Source organism: Nerophis lumbriciformis, linkage group LG28 (assembly GCF_033978685.3).
Source record: "Nerophis lumbriciformis linkage group LG28, RoL_Nlum_v2.1, whole genome shotgun sequence".
In the NCBI taxonomy this organism is placed as follows: Eukaryota; Metazoa; Chordata; class Actinopteri; order Syngnathiformes; family Syngnathidae; genus Nerophis; species Nerophis lumbriciformis.
Window position 1 is genome coordinate 1,866,686 of NC_084575.2, and position 18,409 is coordinate 1,885,094.

At 39.8% G+C, this 18,409-nt stretch overlaps 3 protein-coding genes and 5 non-coding genes across 9 annotated transcripts in view; 3 read left to right on the top strand and 5 right to left on the bottom strand.

Annotated features, from left to right (window-relative positions):
* LOC140680143 (uncharacterized) overlaps positions 1–18,213 on the bottom strand; it is a 51,258-nt gene extending 33,045 nt beyond the window's left edge. The window contains exons 1-2 of the mRNA XM_072916516.1: positions 18,204–18,213; positions 16,722–17,161 (exon numbers count right to left, since the gene is read on the bottom strand). Coding sequence (XP_072772617.1) covers positions 16,722–17,161; positions 18,204–18,213 — 450 coding nt within the window. The remainder of the gene's footprint in view (positions 1–16,721; positions 17,162–18,203) is intronic.
* The window catches only part of LOC133570515 (uncharacterized), a 905,074-nt gene that overhangs the window by 853,267 nt on the left and 33,398 nt on the right, over positions 1–18,409 (top strand). The gene's annotated exons all lie outside the window — the stretch shown is intronic.
* LOC133570532 (uncharacterized) overlaps positions 1–18,409 on the bottom strand; it is a 508,763-nt gene that overhangs the window by 408,554 nt on the left and 81,800 nt on the right. The gene's annotated exons all lie outside the window — the stretch shown is intronic.
* trnag-gcc (transfer RNA glycine (anticodon GCC)) lies at positions 283–353 on the bottom strand. The gene has a single exon. It is a non-coding gene; the product is annotated as a tRNA-Gly (tRNA).
* trnan-guu (transfer RNA asparagine (anticodon GUU)) lies at positions 2,623–2,696 on the bottom strand. The gene has a single exon. It is a non-coding gene; the product is annotated as a tRNA-Asn (tRNA).
* On the top strand, positions 3,231–3,303 carry trnav-cac (transfer RNA valine (anticodon CAC)). Its single transcript has one exon. It is a non-coding gene; the product is annotated as a tRNA-Val (tRNA).
* On the bottom strand, positions 5,178–5,251 carry trnan-guu (transfer RNA asparagine (anticodon GUU)). Its single transcript has one exon. It is a non-coding gene; the product is annotated as a tRNA-Asn (tRNA).
* Positions 5,786–5,858, top strand: trnav-cac (transfer RNA valine (anticodon CAC)). Its single transcript has one exon. It is a non-coding gene; the product is annotated as a tRNA-Val (tRNA).

Genomic DNA, 18,409 nt, shown 5'->3' on the forward strand with positions numbered 1-18,409 from the left:
AATTTAGAGAAGGACATGGGCTGTACAAGAAAACCCTCAAACCCTCGTGCTCGCGTCAAGATTTCGTCCCTGGGTGGGCTTGAACCACCATCCTCTCAGTTAACAGCCGAACGTGCTGACCGATTGTCATTGTCTTTGGATGGGCGTAACTAGAAGTATACTGATTCAGCCTTCGGTGAGTCCAATATGCCCTTTGGGTGGAATGCCTGCGTCTTGCGGTTTTCACAAACATTGCTTTTGTCCCTTATGAATATTAGTTAAAATGTAATAAAAGCAACAGAATGCATTGGCCGGGAATCGGACCCGGGTCTCCCGCGTGGCAGGCGAGAATTCTACCACTGAACCACCAATGCCTGTGGAGTAAAAGAGATTTATGAACTCGGTTAAGAGGAAGAACGTTTGAAATGCGGGCTGCGACGGACCAAACATGCTACACTGAATTAATGATAGCCAAAATGAGGCGATAGCATTGATTATCAGTAATTTACATTAGTTTAAACAAGAATGGCTTGAAAGTTATGTTGCAAACGTGGCACACGTTTTAACTAGAAACTTTTTTGCAAATTTAGAGAAGGACATGGGCTGTACAAGAAAACCCTCAAACCCCCGTGCTCGAGTCAAGATTTCGTCCCTGGGTGGGCTTGAACCACCATCCTCTCAGTTAACAGCCGAACGCGCTGACCGATTGTCATTGTCTTTGGATGGGCGTAACTAGAAGTACACTGATTCAGCCTTCGGTGAGTCCAATATGCCCTTTGGGTGGAATGCCTGCGTCTTGCGGTTGTCACAAACATTGCTTTTGTCCCTTATGAATATTAGTTAAAATGTAATAAAAGCAACAGAATGCATTGGCCGGGAATCGGACCCGGGTCTCCCGCGTGAATTCTACCATTGAACCACCAATGCCTGTGGAGTAAAAGAGATTTATGAACTCGGTTAAGAGGAAGAACGTTTGAAATGCGGGCTGCGACGGACCAAACATGCGACACTGAATTAATGATAGCCAATATGAGGCGATAGCATTGATTATCAGTAATTTACATTAGTTTAAACAAGAATGGCTTGAAAGTTATGTTGCAAACGTGGCACACGTTTTAACTAGAAACTTTTTTGCAAATTTAGAGAAGGACATGGGCTGTACAAGAAAACCCTCAAACACCTGTGGTCGAGTCAAGATTTCGTCCCTGGGTGGGCTTCAACCACCATCCTCTCAGTTAACAGCCGAACGCGCTGACCGATTGCGCCACAGAGACTTACTGGTTTACATGATTAATTACTCCCCAAATAATTATAAAATCTCATGTTACGATGTCCCAATGTCATTGTCTTTGGATTAGCGTAACTAGAAGTATACTGATTCAGCCTTCGGTGAGTCCAATATGTCCTTTGGGTGGAATGCCTGCGTTTTGCGGTTGTCACAAACATTGCTTTTGTCCCTTATGAATATAAGTTAAAATGTAATAAAAGCAAAAGAATGCATTGGCCAGAAATCCGACCCGGGTATCCCGCGTGGCAGGCGAAAATTCTACCACTGAACCACCAATGCCTGTGGAGTAAAAGAGATTAATGAACTCGGTTAAGAGGAAGAACGTTTGAAATGCGGGTTGCGACGGACCAAACATGCTACACTGATTTAATGATAGCCAATGTGAGGCGATAGCATTGATTATCAGTATTTTACATTAATTTAAACAAGAATGGCTTGAAAGTTATGTTGCAAACGTGGCACACGTTTTAACTAGAAACTTTTTTGCAAATTTAGAGAAGGACATGGACTGTACAAGAAAACCCTCAAACACCTGTCGTTGAGTCAAGATTTCGTCCCTGGGTGGGCTTGAACCGCCATCTTCTCAGTTAACAGCCGAACGCGCTGACCGATTGTCATTGTGATTGGATGGGCGTAACTAGAAGTATACTGATTCAGCCTTCGGTTAGTCCAATATGCCTTTTGGGTGGAATGCCTGCGTCTTGCGGTTGTCACAAACATTGTTTTTGTCCCTTATGAATATTAGTTAAAATGTAATAAAAGCAACAGAATGCATTGGCCGGGAATCGGACCCGGGTCTCCCGCATGGCAGGCAAGAATTCTACCACTGAACCACCAATGCCTGTGGAGTAAAAGAGATTTATGAACTCAGTTAAGAGGAAGAACGTTTGACATGCGGGCTGCGACGGACCAAACATGCTACACTGAATTAATGATAGCCAATATGAGGCGATAGCATTGATTATCAGTAATTTACATTAGTTTAAACAAGAATGGCTTGAAAGTTATGTTGCAAACGTGGCACACGTTTTAACTAGAAACTTTTTTGCAAATTTAGAGAAGGACATGGGCTGTACAGGGCGTAACTAGAAGTATACTGATTCAACCTTCGGTGAGTCCAATATGCCCTTTGATAGGAATGCCTGCGTCTTGCGGTTTTCACAAACATTGCTTTTGTCCCTAATGAATATTAGTTAAAATGTAATAAAAGCAACAGAATTTATTTGCCGGGAATCAGCTTGAAAGTTACGTTGCAAACGTGGCACACGTTTTAACTAGAAACTTTTTTGCAAATTTAGAGAAGGACATGGGCTGTACAAGGAAACCCTCAAAAACCTGTGCTCGAGTCAAGATTTCGTCCCTGGGTGGGCTTGAACCACCATCCTCTCAGTTAACAACCGAACGCGCTGACCGATTGCGCCACAGAGACTTACTGGTTTACATGATTAATTACTGCACAAAAAATTATACAATCTCATGCTACGATGTCCCGATGTCATTGTCTTTGGATTAGCGTAACGAGAAGTACACTGCTTCAGACTTCAGGGAGTCCAATATGCCTTTTGGGTGGAATGCCTGCGTCTTGCGGTTGTCACAAACATTGCTTTTGTCCCTTATGAATATTAGTTAACATGTAATAAAAGCAACAGATTGCATTGGCCGGGAATCGGACCCGGGTCTCCCGTGTGGCAGGCGAGAATTTTACCACTGAACCACCAATGGCTGTGGAGTAAAAGAGGTTTCTGAACTCGGTTAAGAGGAAGAACGTTTGAAATGCGGGCTGCGACAGACAAAACATGCTACAAAGTAGAACACATTCTACGTGCACAAGGGATTTAACAACATCCACAAAAGGCAAGAAATGCAATGCAGCTAATAACAGCAATACGACTAGCGAGCACCATGTTTTCCATTGGCCCAAAATCAACTTGTAAGTTTTGATAAAGGTCTGCAACTTGCGGCAGTTTCCATGGTGTAGTGGTTATCACATTCGCCTCACACGCGATAGGTCCCCTGTTCGAAACAGGGTGGAAACAAGGTCTTTTTACTTTCCTTCTTACCTCTATAAATAAGCAAGGAAATAAATGATAGCAAGGTCCTGTGTTTCATCATAAAGTAGTTTGCAACATAGCTGACCACCTCATGTACAGCCGAGCACACACGACACCAAATTTAGAGGGTTCTCATATAGGCAGACCTCAGGCTTCAACATCATGAATGCTGGGTTCCATGAAAATGTCACGCACAAACCTGTGAAATTTCTCATTCATTCAAGTCACTGTATTCTCAGGGCTTTCAATGGATTGCAACTGTACTGTTTGGATTGACTTATAAGATGTTTAACCTCTCTTTTAGCAGGAATCATAGGTGTAATTCCCAAAGCGTTAGAGAAGACAGCTGCAGTCTGAATGAGTGTTGGCCTTGCTTTCAAATTAAGAACCAGTCAAATAGACAACTGAAACCTAAATCTTAGCAGAGGATGGTTTCGATCCATCGACCTCTGGGTTATGGGCCCAGCACGCTTCCGCTGCGCCACTCTGCTGTCTTAAACTACAAGATGCTTACTCTGGTGAATATCCTGACAAACTACTTGAAACAAAGTGATTTGGAACCCATCTGAAGTAGTGTTTCTTTCTGAGTCCTGGTTCAATCCACATTTAAAATGGCATTTTTTTTAAGAAAACATTGCAGTAAACATCAAACTCTGTGAATCCATTGGGATTTTATTCAAAACGAATAGAATTTGGCTTGCATTCATGTGGTCTGAAAACAAACTGAGAAAGTGTTACAGAAAAAACTTCAAGACACTGACGGGATTTGAGCCCAACATCTCCTATTTAACAAACAGGCGCCTTGACTGACAGCTACAGCGCCTGGAACGGCATGGGATTTCAACACGATGTCTATAACCCTACACTGAATTAATGATAGCCAATTTGAGGCGATAGCATTGATTATCAGTATTTTACATTAATTTAAACAAGAATGGCTTGAAAGTTATGTTGCAAACGTGGCACACGTTTTAACTAGAAACTTTTTTGCAAATTTAGAGAAGGACATGGACTGTACAAGAAAACCCTCAAACACCTGTCGTTGAGTCAAGATTTCGTCCCTGGGTGGGCTTGAACCGCCATCTTCTCAGTTAACAGCCGAACGCGCTGACCGATTGTCATTGTCTTTGGATGGGCGTAACTAGAAGTATACTGATTCAGCCTTCGGTTAGTCCAATATGCCTTTTGGGTGGAATGCCTGCGTCTTGCGGTTGTCACAAACATTGTTTTTGTCCCTTATGAATATTAGTTAAAATGTAATAAAAGCAACAGAATGCATTGGCCGGGAATCTGACCCGGGTCTCCCGCATGGCAGGCGAGAATTCTACCACTGAACCACCAATGCCTGTGGAGTAAAAGAGATTTATGAACTCAGTTAAGAGGAAGAACGTTTGACATGCGGGCTGCGACGGACCAAACATGCTACACTGAATTAATGATAGCCAATATGAGGCGATAGCATTGATTATCAGTAATTTACATTAGTTTAAACAAGAATGGCTTGAAAGTTATGTTGCAAACGTGGCACACGTTTTAACTAGAAACTTTTTTGCAAATTTAGAGAAGGACATGGGCTGTACAGGGCGTAACTAGAAGTATACTGATTCAACCTTCGGTGAGTCCAATATGCCCTTTGATAGGAATGCCTGCGTCTTGCGGTTTTCACAAACATTGCTTTTGTCCCTAATGAATATTAGTTAAAATGTAATAAAAGCAACAGAATTTATTTGCCGGGAATCAGCTTGAAAGTTATGTTGCAAACGTGGCACACGTTTTAACTAGAAACTTTTTTGCAAATTTAGAGAAGGACATGGGCTGTACAAGGAAACCCTCAAAAACCTGTGCTCGAGTCAAGATTTCGTCCCTGGGTGGGCTTGAACCACCATCCTCTCAGTTAACAACCGAACGCGCTGACCGATTGCGCCACAGAGACTTACTGGTTTACATGATTAATTACTGCACAAAAAATTATACAATCTCATGCTACGATGTCCCGATATCATTGTCTTTGGATTAGCGTAGCGAGAAGTACACTGCTTCAGACTTCAGGGAGTCCAATATGCCTTTTGGGTGGAATGCCTGCGTCTTGCGGTTGTCACAAACATTGCTTTTGTCCCTTATGAATATTAGTTAACATGTAATAAAAGCAACAGATTGCATTGGCCGGGAATCGGACCCGGGTCTCCCGTGTGGCAGGCGAGAATTTTACCACTGAACCACCAATGCCTGTGGAGTAAAAGAGGTTTCTGAACTCGGTTAAGAGGAAGAACGTTTGAAATGCGGGCTGCGACAGACAAAACATGCTACAAAGTAGAACACATTCTACGTGCACAAGGGATTTAACAACATCCACAAAAGGCAAGAAATGCAATGCAGCTAATAACAGCAATACGACTAGCGAGCACCATGTTTTCCATTGGCCCAAAATCAACTTGTAAGTTTTGATAAAGGTCTGCAACTTGCGGCAGTTTCCATGGTGTAGTGGTTATCGCATTCGCCTCACACGCGAAAGGTCCCCTGTTCGAAACAGGGTGGAAACAAGGTCTTTTTACTTTCCTTCTTACCTCTATAAATAAGCAAGGAAATAAATGATAGCATAGATTCCCAAAGAGTTAGAGAAGACAGCTGCAGTCTGAATGAGTGTTGGCCTTGCTTTCAAATTAAGAACCAGTCAAATAGACAACTAAAACCTAAATCTTAGCAGAGGATGGTTTCGATCCATCGACCTCTGGGTTATGGGCCCAGCACGCTTCCGCTGCGCCACTCTGCTGTCTTAAACTACAAGATGCTTACTCTGGTGAATATCCAGACAAACTACTTGAAACAAAGTGATTTGGAACCCATCTGAAGTAGTGTTTCTTTCTGAGTCCTGGTTCAATCCACATTTAAAATGGCATTTTTTTGAAGAAAACATTGCAGTAAACATCAAACTCTGTGGATCCATTGGGATTTTATTCAAAACGAATATAATTTGGCTTGCATTCATGTGGTTTGAAAACAAACTGAGAAAGTGTTACAGAAAAAACATCAAGACACTGACGGGATTTGAGCCCAACATCTCCTATTTAACAAACAGGCACCTTGACTGACAGCTACAGCGCCTGGAACAGCATGGGATTTCAACACGATGTCTATAACCCTACACTGAATTAATGATAGCCAATTTGAGGCGATAGCATTGATTATCAGTCATTTACATTAGTTTAAACAAGCATGGCTTGAAAGTTATGTTGCAAACGTTTTAACTAGAAACTTTTTTGCAAATTTGAGAGAAAGAGAGAGAGAGAGAGAGAGAGAGAGAGAGAGAGAGAGAGAGAGAGAGAGAGAGAGAGAGAGAGAGAGAGAGAGAGAGAGAGAGAGAGAGAGAGATCAGAAGGCATAATAAAAAGTATCTACCGGTACATTTGATTATTTACATTTGATGATTAAGAATGAAAGAGTTAAAGACTTGCTTCAACAACACTACTTTGCAACAAAGAAATGCTATAAACAAAAAGCTGCTACATGCGTCTTGTCATTTTATCTGCAGTGTTTACAATTAAAACTGACTTCTTTTCAATTTGGACTCAAAACTCACGTTTTCCAGTCTTCTTCAAAAGGCCACCCTTCAAAAGTTTTGAAGCTATTCTCCCAAAAGTACATCATAAATGTATCACTTTCGTTAAAAAGCTCCATTTGGGCTTGATTTAAAAGCCGGATAAAAGTTGTAAAAATGGCAACAAAAAAAAAACAGCAAGGGGAATTGAAATATGACAGTTTTCTTGAAAATGTTTTGATTGGATAGTTTTCTTCTTCATGGTTGAGCCACACAAGTGCTGGTGCGGCCTACGCCACCTTGTGGTTGTCTTGCCCAACTGTTGAAGAAAAACATGTAAATACTACAACTAACATTTGATGCAATAAATCAAAGTCCCTTTATTTTGCATACTGAGAGACAATATCAATAATTGTATGATGGAAACTCCTCATGAACGCTACTTCCGCTTCCTAGTCTAGCAACACAACGCCATCAAGTGCTTGATTGGCGTCAACATTGAAGTAACAACAATACTATAGTTTAAGTATTTCAAACAATAAATCAAAGCAAAATTCTTTCTTTAATCTACTAATATGAGTTGTAATGATCAGTTTATTCTCCAGATGAGTCAATGTGTCAAGCATAATAACATCACATCCTGTATGCCATATCAAAATAAAGACAACACCACAGTAAGAGACAAAATAAAGACTTGATGACCGCTAAATGCAAACTGCTATTGGTCAGAATTTGAGGCACGGGAAACAGTGGTGGTCTCTCTTCCGCTGTAAATAAAGATGGAAGGAAGGAGTTTGCTTATTTATCACAGTGGTGTATTGTGAAAGTGGGCTCCTTACTACGGAATCATGTCTTTCTCAGTACCGGAGACAACCAAGTGTATGTCTTTAACTCCCAGGACAGAAATCTGAAGGCCACTATTAGATGATACACACACCATTTGGCATTTGTTTCCGCATGTAGCGACAAACTGCTTCTCTCCGCCTCTTCCCTTTTCAAGGTTGGGAAAAGACTTTTCTTGCTTCATTTGTTTTGTGATGGTAGAAGATGATGCCCTCTCAGTCTCTGCAGCTCATTGACAAGTCAGGTGGGAAGGCTTTTTGTCCAAAATAGTCCAAGATCCTTTACATGCTTTTTGTGTCCCAACTGAAGCACGCCCAAATAGCCAGGACCAGGTCAAAGATTTTTTCTAAAAAGGGCCTTTTCTTTTCTCCCCCCCCATTCCCGGGGCGGCGTTTAACGGTAAGGGGGAGAAACTTTTTGTTTTGTTTTGTTTTTTACCTCAGAAAAACACGAAAAAAGATTGTTATCATTACCGATTTTAACATGGAAGAAAAGCTGGACTCAAGTTGTGCACGAAAACTTTTTTTCTGTCACCGAGCGTAAAGTCGGCAAAGTTGTTGGAGGCCCCCCCCCCTACCACATTTTTCGAAAACTTTTCTTTTTTTTTGGGCGAGTGAAGTTTTGTACAAATATTAAAAAAGAAGAGGAAAGAATGGCGAAGGACAGTTGTAAGGGGGGACCCCGGACCAAAGAGGAAAGGGGACCGTCGCGGGGGGCCAACTTTTCTCACATTTGTTTTTTTTTCCAAACTCCTTCCATCAACCCCAACCCGGGATTGAACGGGCCGAAGGATACTTCCTGGTTTCGACGAGAGGAAGCAAGTCGGCTGCAAAGAAAATGCTAATTAAAGCTTTTACATTGAAAACCCCGTCGCCGAAATGTTTTTCCGGAAAAAGATAAAGGAAAGAAGAAAGCGTCCTTTTGCAATGAAGTTTAGGATGAAATAGGCTGGCATCATCATTACCACTTGTGGTCCCCTCCAAGGTTTCTTCCATTCCAAATATCCACCGCGCCCAGCAAAAGCCTTCCATCTTTTCAGGACCAAAGCCTTGAAAACAACTCACATCTCTTTTTGTCATCTTACACACGTGACTTACACACAACATGTATCATGTGACTTACACACAACATGTATCACGTGACTTACACACAACATGTATCACGTGACTTACACACAATATGTATCACGTGACTTACACACAACATGTATCACGTGACTTACACACAACATGTATCACGTGACTTACACACAACATGTATCACGTGACTTACACACAACATGTATCACGTGACTTACACACAACATGTATCACGTGACTTACACACAACATGTATCACGTGACTTACACACAACATGTATCACGTGACTTACACACAACATGTATCACGTGACTTACACACAACATGTATCACGTGACTTACACACAACATGTATCACGTGACTTACACACAACATGTATCACGTGACTTACACACAACATGTATCACGTGACTTACACACAACATGTATCACGTGACTTACACACAACATGTATCACGTGACTTACACACAACATGTATCACGTGACTTACACACAACATGCATCACGTGACTTACACACAACATGTATCACGTGACTTACACACAACATGTATCACGTGACTTACACACAACATGTATCACGTGACTTACACACAACATGTATCACGTGACTTACACACAACATGTATCACGTGACTTACACACAACATGTATCACGTGACTTACACACAACATGTATCACGTGACTTACACACAACATGTATCACGTGACTTACACACAACATGTATCACGTGACTTACACACAACATGTATCACGTGACTTACACACAACATGTATCACGTGACTTACACACAACATGTATCACGTGACTTACACACAACATGTATCACGTGACTTACACACAACATGTATCACGTGACTTACACACAACATGTATCACGTGACTTACACACAACATGTATCACGTGACTTACACACAACATGTATCACGTGACTTACACACAACATGCATCACGTGACTTACACACAACATGTATCACGTGACTTACACACAACATGCATCACGTGACTTACACACAACATGTATCACGTGACTTACACACAACATGTATCACGTGACTTACACACAACATGTATCACGTGACTTACACACAACATGTATCACGTGACTTACACACAACATGTATCACGTGACTTACACACAACATGTATCAGGTGACTTACACACAACATGTATCACGTGACTTACACACAACATGTATCACGTGACTTACACACAACATGTATCACGTGACTTACACACAACATGTATCACGTGACTTACACACAACATGTATCACGTGACTTACACACAACATGTATCACGTGACTTACACACAACATGTATCACGTGACTTACACACAACATGTATCAGGTGACTTACACACAACATGTATCACGTGACTTACACACAACATGTATCACGTGACTTACACACAACATGTATCACGTGACTTACACACAACATGTATCACGTGACTTACACACAACATGTATCACGTGACTTACACACAACATGTATCACGTGACTTACACACAACATGTATCACGTGACTTACACACAACATGTATCACGTGACTTACACACAACATGTATCAGGTGACTTACACACAACATGTATCAGGTGACTTACACACAACATGTATCACGTGACTTACACACAACATGTATCACGTGACTTACACACAACATGTATCACGTGACTTACACACAACATGTATCACGTGACTTACACACAACATGTATCACGTGACTTACACACAACATGTATCACGTGACTTACACACAACATGTATCACGTGACTTACACACAACATGTATCACGTGACTTACACACAACATGTATCACGTGACTTACACACAACATGTATCACGTGACTTACACACAACATGTATCAGGTGACTTACACACAACATGTATCACGTGACTTACACACAACATGTATCACGTGACTTACACACAACATGTATCACGTGACTTACACACAACATGTATCACGTGACTTACACACAACATGTATCACGTGACTTACACACAACATGTATCAGGTGACTTACACACAACATGTATCACGTGACTTACACACAACATGTATCACGTGACTTACACACAACATGTATCACGTGACTTACACACAACATGTATCACGTGACTTACACACAACATGTATCAGGTGACTTACACACAACATGTATCACGTGACTTACACACAACATGTATCACGTGACTTACACACAACATGTATCACGTGACTTACACACAACATGTATCACGTGACTTACACACAACATGTATCACGTGACTTACACACAACATGTATCACGTGACTTACACACAACATGTATCACGTGACTTACACACAACATGTATCAGGTGACTTACACACAACATGTATCACGTGACTTACACACAACATGTATCACGTGACTTACACACAACATGTATCAGGTGACTTACACACAACATGTATCACGTGACTTACACACAACATGTATCACGTGACTTACACACAACATGTATCAGGTGACTTACACACAACATGTGTCAGGTGACTTACACACAACATGTATCACGTGACTTACACACAACATGTATCACGTGACTTACACACAACATGTATCACGTGACTTACACACAACATGTATCACGTGACTTACACACAACATGTATCACGTGACTTACACACAACATGTATCACGTGACTTACACACAACATGTATCAGGTGACTTACACACAATATTAGTATTTCCAACTAGGACTTTCCCTCATGTGTGTTGTGGCAAAATGTGAATGGCTGACAAAAATGTGTTTCCTTGGCGGAGGTCACTGAACCTCCATTTGTGTCTTGGTGTGTCCACAGTGGATTAGTAGGTGTGAGACAAACACTTTATCTTCCTGGTTGTTGTATCGCTACGTGTTTGACATTATTTAAGACTTTATGGTGCCTGGAAAAGGACAGTTTGCCTCTTCTGTGGTATTGATGAGATTTAAAGGAGTGTTGTTAGTCCCATGGTGATGTGATAAAACCTCTTTCTTGTTTGGAAGATACACACAATTGTAACTGTTATTTCTTCCTGCACATAATAAATATGTACAACGTGTTTGGATGTATTCATTTATGTAACATTGTCATTAAATGTAACATTGCCTGACAAAAAGTGATTCCACGTAATATTTTGATATTTACACATCGCATATTTGACTAGAATACCCTTATGAGCATTACATATATCAACATCAACTACCTACTGTACTGTTTACTTGTTGAAATACCCTTTTTGGAGCAAATATATACCCATATAGTTTATATGTCTATATATAATATAATATATATATATATATAATATACATATGTATAAGCATGTATATATATATATATATTTTTTTTTATATACATATATGTTATATGTATTATATATTACTGTAACTTGTTCTTAAAATTAGTAGTTATTTTGTATGTCAAATTGAGTGTTTGTGTGTATATATGTATACTGTATATATGTATGTGTGTGTATATATATATATATATATATATATATATATATATATATATATATATATATATATATATATAAAAAATGACACAAATATAACACATGTTTCATTATTTATTTATTTATTTATTTTTCCTCTCAGCACCAGCATGGAGCTGCGTAGCATTTGTCTGTGACAGAATGACATCACACTAAGACATTCAGTGACAGTTTTCCAGTGTTTATCAGTCATTTTTATTTACTTATTTAGAATTTTGGTACAGTAGAAACCTTTTAAACAAAGTGTTTGCTTGTGAAATTTTTCTGAAAGTCGTATGTATATTCTTGCTATCGTTCATATTTTCAGAATGTATAATATTGTTTTTTAGAGAAATGTTTTGACATTTTGTTATTATTGTTAATATTATCTGGAATCTATTTTTGGCAGCAGCAAAGTGGCCATTTGGGTAGTTTTTAGCTCTAAAAAGTGTATTTCAACAAGTAAACAGTACAGTAGGTGTTGATATATGTAATGCTCATAAGGGTATTCTAGTAGAATATGCAGAGATGAGATGTGTCAATATCAAAATATTACTTGAAATCAATTTTTGGCAGCAACAAAGTGGTTGTTTTGGCATATTTTAACTTTGTAGAGGGTATTTCTACAAGTAAACAGTAAAATAGGTACTTGATTTATATACAGTATATGTAATGCTCATAAGGGTATTCTAGTAGAGTATGCAGAGATGAGATGTGTCAACATTGGCATTGTTAGGTCTATTTTAGGGGGGCTCAAGCCCCCCTAAAATATTCTTAAGCCCCCCTAAATCATTTGGTGTTATATATTTTTATTTTTTTATTTTACAAATACATGCCGACATATTCATTATAAAGTGGGCCGAATATGAGTTTAAATAAATAATCATATAACCTGTCATTATTCACTCAGTTTCCCCTCACTTCATAGCGTAAGGTAGCGAGCCCCTTTAGTGCCCCTGGGGGGGGACCAGACAAGCATTTAGTTTTTACACTGGGGGGGACCAGACAAGCATTTAGTTTTTACACTGGGGGGGACCAGACAAGCATTTAGCTTTTACACTGGGGGGGACCAGACAAGCATTTAGTTTTTACACTGGGGGAGACCAGACAAGCTCTGCTTCTTCCACTCATGTTGGACGCTTGATCACTTGAGCAAAAGTTGTGCTTGTAAAGTTTTGACATGTTCCAAATAAATACATTGAAAGTGAACATTAATAATAACATTTTAAAGTATGTTTTGGTTGTATGCCAACTTTGCGGAGCAGCTCTTCACAGCATCACCTCGCTAGTTAGCTTAACGTTAGCATCTTCCATGTTACATCATAACGATGTTGAATAAATGTGTTTGTGTGCCTTACAGACGGACTTGTTATTGGCTAACATATATACACATCATTTGTGCTACATCTTTTTACTTTATTAGTACATTAACCTCCAGTCTTCACACAGTGAGCCTAGAAATGAGTTTAACATTGGGGGGACATCAATTTATATCCCAAAATAATGTTAGGACAAATAAATGATTACACAGTATCAGTATCAGTCTATGTTAAGCATTTTATGTAGCATTCCCTTTTTACACTTTTTACTCAACTCTTGTGAAATATCCACTGTCATGTTACTCTTTATAGTTTATTAATTAGTCAATTAATAAAATATTTACTGAGTCCTGCTGCTAGTTCACTTTTATTGTGGTGTCATTTTTCTAGCTGTTAAGAGAAGTATTTGATCTTAAATATATAAATAATCCTCCATATTGGCAGCCATAGTGATTCATTTATTCAGCAGAGCATTAAAACTTGGATCTGACAAAAAAGTAAACACAAATGTTGTCTTCCTCGCTGATAAAACATGATAGCAACATGCATCTGCTAGCTCATGATCGCCCCCACTTCTCAGTGTGGCGAGTTGGAGTACTACAAGAAGCACTCTAATACAGTGCTTAAAGCTGTATTTTTAGTCTTATTATCAAGGAATAATGAGGTCACACTTATATTAAAACATTAATGCTGAGGTTTCGTCCGGTAGTGGGCCGGTGATGATGATGATGATGATGATGAGGATGATGAAGATGTATCTGTGCAAGTGAACAATTGGATCCACAAGGGACAACAACCCTTTCCACAGACTACACACACACATCAGAAACATAAATGTTAGAAGCCTACAACAATATATGTGAAGAAGACTTTAGGATTAAAAGTGAAGATGTGAGGTGAAATAAGTACAAATGCAGCAATAAAAACAAGCAACTCCACTCACGATGGCTCTAAAGTTCAGTGATGTGTTGCTAACTTCAGCATTTTTCTTCTTTGTTGATGTTTTGCAGTAGTTAACATCCATGATGTAACAATGCTGCTAATCTACCAGAGTCCACATTTTGTTAACCATTTTATTCATTCATACTTTTAATTGGATAATAACATCAATAAAATGCAATGGAAAAATGTGTGGAAAAAACCCCAAATGAAACTAATAAGATGTCTTCTCTTCAAAGATGAGAAAAAAAAATGTAGCTACATATATAATATTCAATACATGCACACAACTTAAAAAGTAAGCACAGGACAACATATAAGACTAGAAGATGAGAAGCACTACATACAACATCAAATATACATTCTTATTAAACATGCTGTGTTTTTAAACTACATTTAGCACAATCACTGTGTGATGGCCATAGGGGTCCATCGAGGCGTATATATATATAATAAATATTGCCAGTCACAATTAACTTGTGCTCAGCTGGGAAAATAAATAAATATATATATATATATATATATATATATATATATATATATATATATATATATATATATATATATATATATATATATATATATATACTTATTATGTCATCCATGTACTTATTATAAACTGTTACAGGCGTATTAAATAATCATGTTACTATTAAATATGTAACATAATAAAATGTGGGGATATAAAAGGCATCCGGTGCTATCAGACCGGGCAGAAGTGGAAATTGAGGTCACAAACCACCTAGGAGCACCTGTCAGACCCAGCGTTTTTTGCTACGGAGCCACTTCATGGAAGAATCCTCATTCTTTACCTTTTTTGTGGACTTTCCATTGGCCTGTGGAGAACCGGGACAACAGAGACTTTTTCCAGGAGGACTTTGAGTTGGATACGCAGACGCGGTACCGAGAGTACGTAGCTGCGGCTTCCAAACATTTCATCGCTTGCACGTACGTGTGTGCCGCTATGTGCATGTCACGTACGCAACTTTGGGGACTTTGGGGAAATATATGTGTTATATGAACTTTGGGGAGGTGAACGGTACTTTGGGCTGTGGGATTGAGTGTTTTGTGCGGGTGTTTGAGATGTATTGGCGGGTTATATGGACGGGAGGGGGGAGGTGTTTGTTATGCGGGATTAATTTGTGGCATATTAAATATAAGCCTGGTTGTGTTGTGGCTAATAGTTATACATGTCTTGTGTTTATTTACTGTATTAATTATTTCCAGCTGAATATCAGGTCCCACCCGTGACTCCTTAATTTGCGTAGTGGCAGAGACACCAGGAGAACATGGGTGCGTTTGTTACAGCTGTTTAAGTGTTTTTAAATCCCTGCAGCTTCCATGACTGTTACACACTTGTGTTTACTGGCCTGATACTTATACCTGAACCTTTTATCACACACAGTGCAACTAAACGGTTTCTTTCCAGTGTGTGTTCTCATGTGTGTGGTCATGTTTTGCTTTCTGGAGAAACTCTTCTTACAAACAGAGCAAGTAAAAGGTTTCTCACCTGTGTGTGTTCTCATGTGTAATATCATGTCATACTTGGTGTTGAATCGTTTAGCACAAGCTGAGCAAGCAAAAGGTTTCTCTCCAGTGTGTGTTTTCATGTGTGTGGTCATGCATTCCTTTCTGGAGAAACTCTTCTTACAAACAGGGCAAGTAAACGGTTTCTCACCTGTGTGTGTTCTCATGTGTACTATCATGTCATTGTTAGTGTTAAATCTTTTAGCACAAGCTGAGCAAGCAAAAGGTTTCTCTCCAGTGTGTGTTCTCATGTGTGTGGTCATGTCACCCTTTCTGGAGAAACTCTTCTTACAAACAGAGCAAGTAAAAGGTTTCTCACGTGTGTGTGTTCTCATGTGCAATATAATTTCCTTCTTCGTGATGAATCTTTTAGCACAAGCTGAGCAAGCAAAAGGTTTCTCTCCAGTGTGTGTTCTCATGTGTGTGGTCATGTGTTGCTTTTTGGAGAAACTCTTCTTACAAACAAAGCAAGTAAAAGGTTTCTCACCTGTGTGTGTTCTCATGTGTGTGGTCATTGCATACTTAGTGTTGAATCTTTTAGCACAAGCTGAGCAGGTAAAAGGTTTCTCTCCAGTGTGTGTCCTCCTCATGTGTCTGGTCATGACACCCTTTCTGGAGAAACTCTTCTTACAAACAGAGCAAGTAAATGGTTTCTCTCCAGTGTGTGTTCTCATGTGTCTTGTACAATCACTCTTCAGTCTAAATGATTTCCCACATTCAGAGCAGTCAAAGTGTTTGTTGTTAGTGTGATGTCTCGTATCACCTTTAGAGTCATTTTTACTCTCCAAAGGTTTTTGGATGTGGTCACTGTGATCAGAAGAGTGTGACATCATGTGGTCCATGTCTGACAGTGGAGCAAAGATGCTGTCTGGTTCTGACTTGATATCTTCACAATGCTCTCCATCAGCTTCTGTGATGTGTTGACTTACAAGCTCCGCCCCTCTGTTCTCCTCACTTTGACTGTGATGAAGCTGTAAGGACTGAGCTTCATCTTCATCATGAAGCTGCTCCTCTTTAATGTGGGAGGGGGCCTGTAGCTCCTTCTGTCCCACACTGGTGTGCCACTCCTCTTCATGACTCCCCGCTGACACCCGCTGGACGTCTGCAGAACAAATGAGGTGTTACTGTATTGAAGTTTGCAGTATTCAAACTATTGACATGTGAGCTAGGCCAAATAGACAGTGATGGGCAAGCTACCTGGACAATGTAGTAAGCTAAGCTACAAGTTACTCTCAATTAAATGGAGCTAAGCTATCCTCAGAGAATTGTAGCACGCTACACTACAAGCTACACTGCAAAAGTAGCTTGCCACATCAAAGCTACATTTAATATATATATTAGTATCTTAGTGACTTAGTGACTGTGTCACAAACCTGGAGGTAATGTTTGACTCAGATTTTAAGTTTGAAAAACAAATCAGCAGCGTCGTACAAAAAAGCTTTTATCAACTACGCCAAACAGCGAAAGTGAAACCGTTTCTGTCAGGACATGATCTTGAGAAATTAATCCATGCCTTTATCTTGACTGGTCTAGGCTACTGCAATACCCTGTATGTAGGCATTAGCCAGGACTCCCTCGCCCGCCTGCAGCTCGTGCAGAACTCTGCTGCTCGTCTGCTAACACAGACCCGCAGGTGTGAGCACATCACCCCTATATTAGCATCCCTTCACTGGCTCCCTGTGCGTTACCCAATACATTTTAAACTCCTACTATTTGTTTTTAAATGTCTAAACAACCTCGTTCCAACATATCTCTCCGACCTCCTTCAGCCTTACTGCCCCACCCGATCCCTAAGATCAGCCGATCAGCTGCTGTTGACGGTCCCTGACACAAGGCTGAAGCTTAGAGGTGACAGAGCTTTCGCCGTTGCTGCTCCCAAGGTCTGGAACGACTTACCTCTGAGTGTTAGACAGGCCTCCTGTCTTCCTGTTTTTAAATCGCTCTTAAAAACATACTTTTATTCCATGGCTTTTAACACTGAGTGATCTCCATCCTGCTATGGCGTCCCACAATGCATATTTTCAAATATGTAAAAAAAAAAGAAAGAAAAAGAAAGTCCAATGCTCATTTGTTTTTGTTTTTTGTTTTCCATTGTTTTCATTTTGTTATAATGTCTGTTAAGGCTACAGCACTGAATACAGTACTATAGCACATGCATGTTGTATGCATTCATGTGTGATGCATCATGTTGTATGCATGCATGTGTGATGTATCATGTTGTATGCATGCATGTGTGATGTATCATGTTGTATGCATGCATGTGTGATGTATCATGTTGTATGCTTGCATGTGTGATGTATCATGTTGTATGCATGCATGTGTGATGTATCATGTTGTATGCTTGCATGTT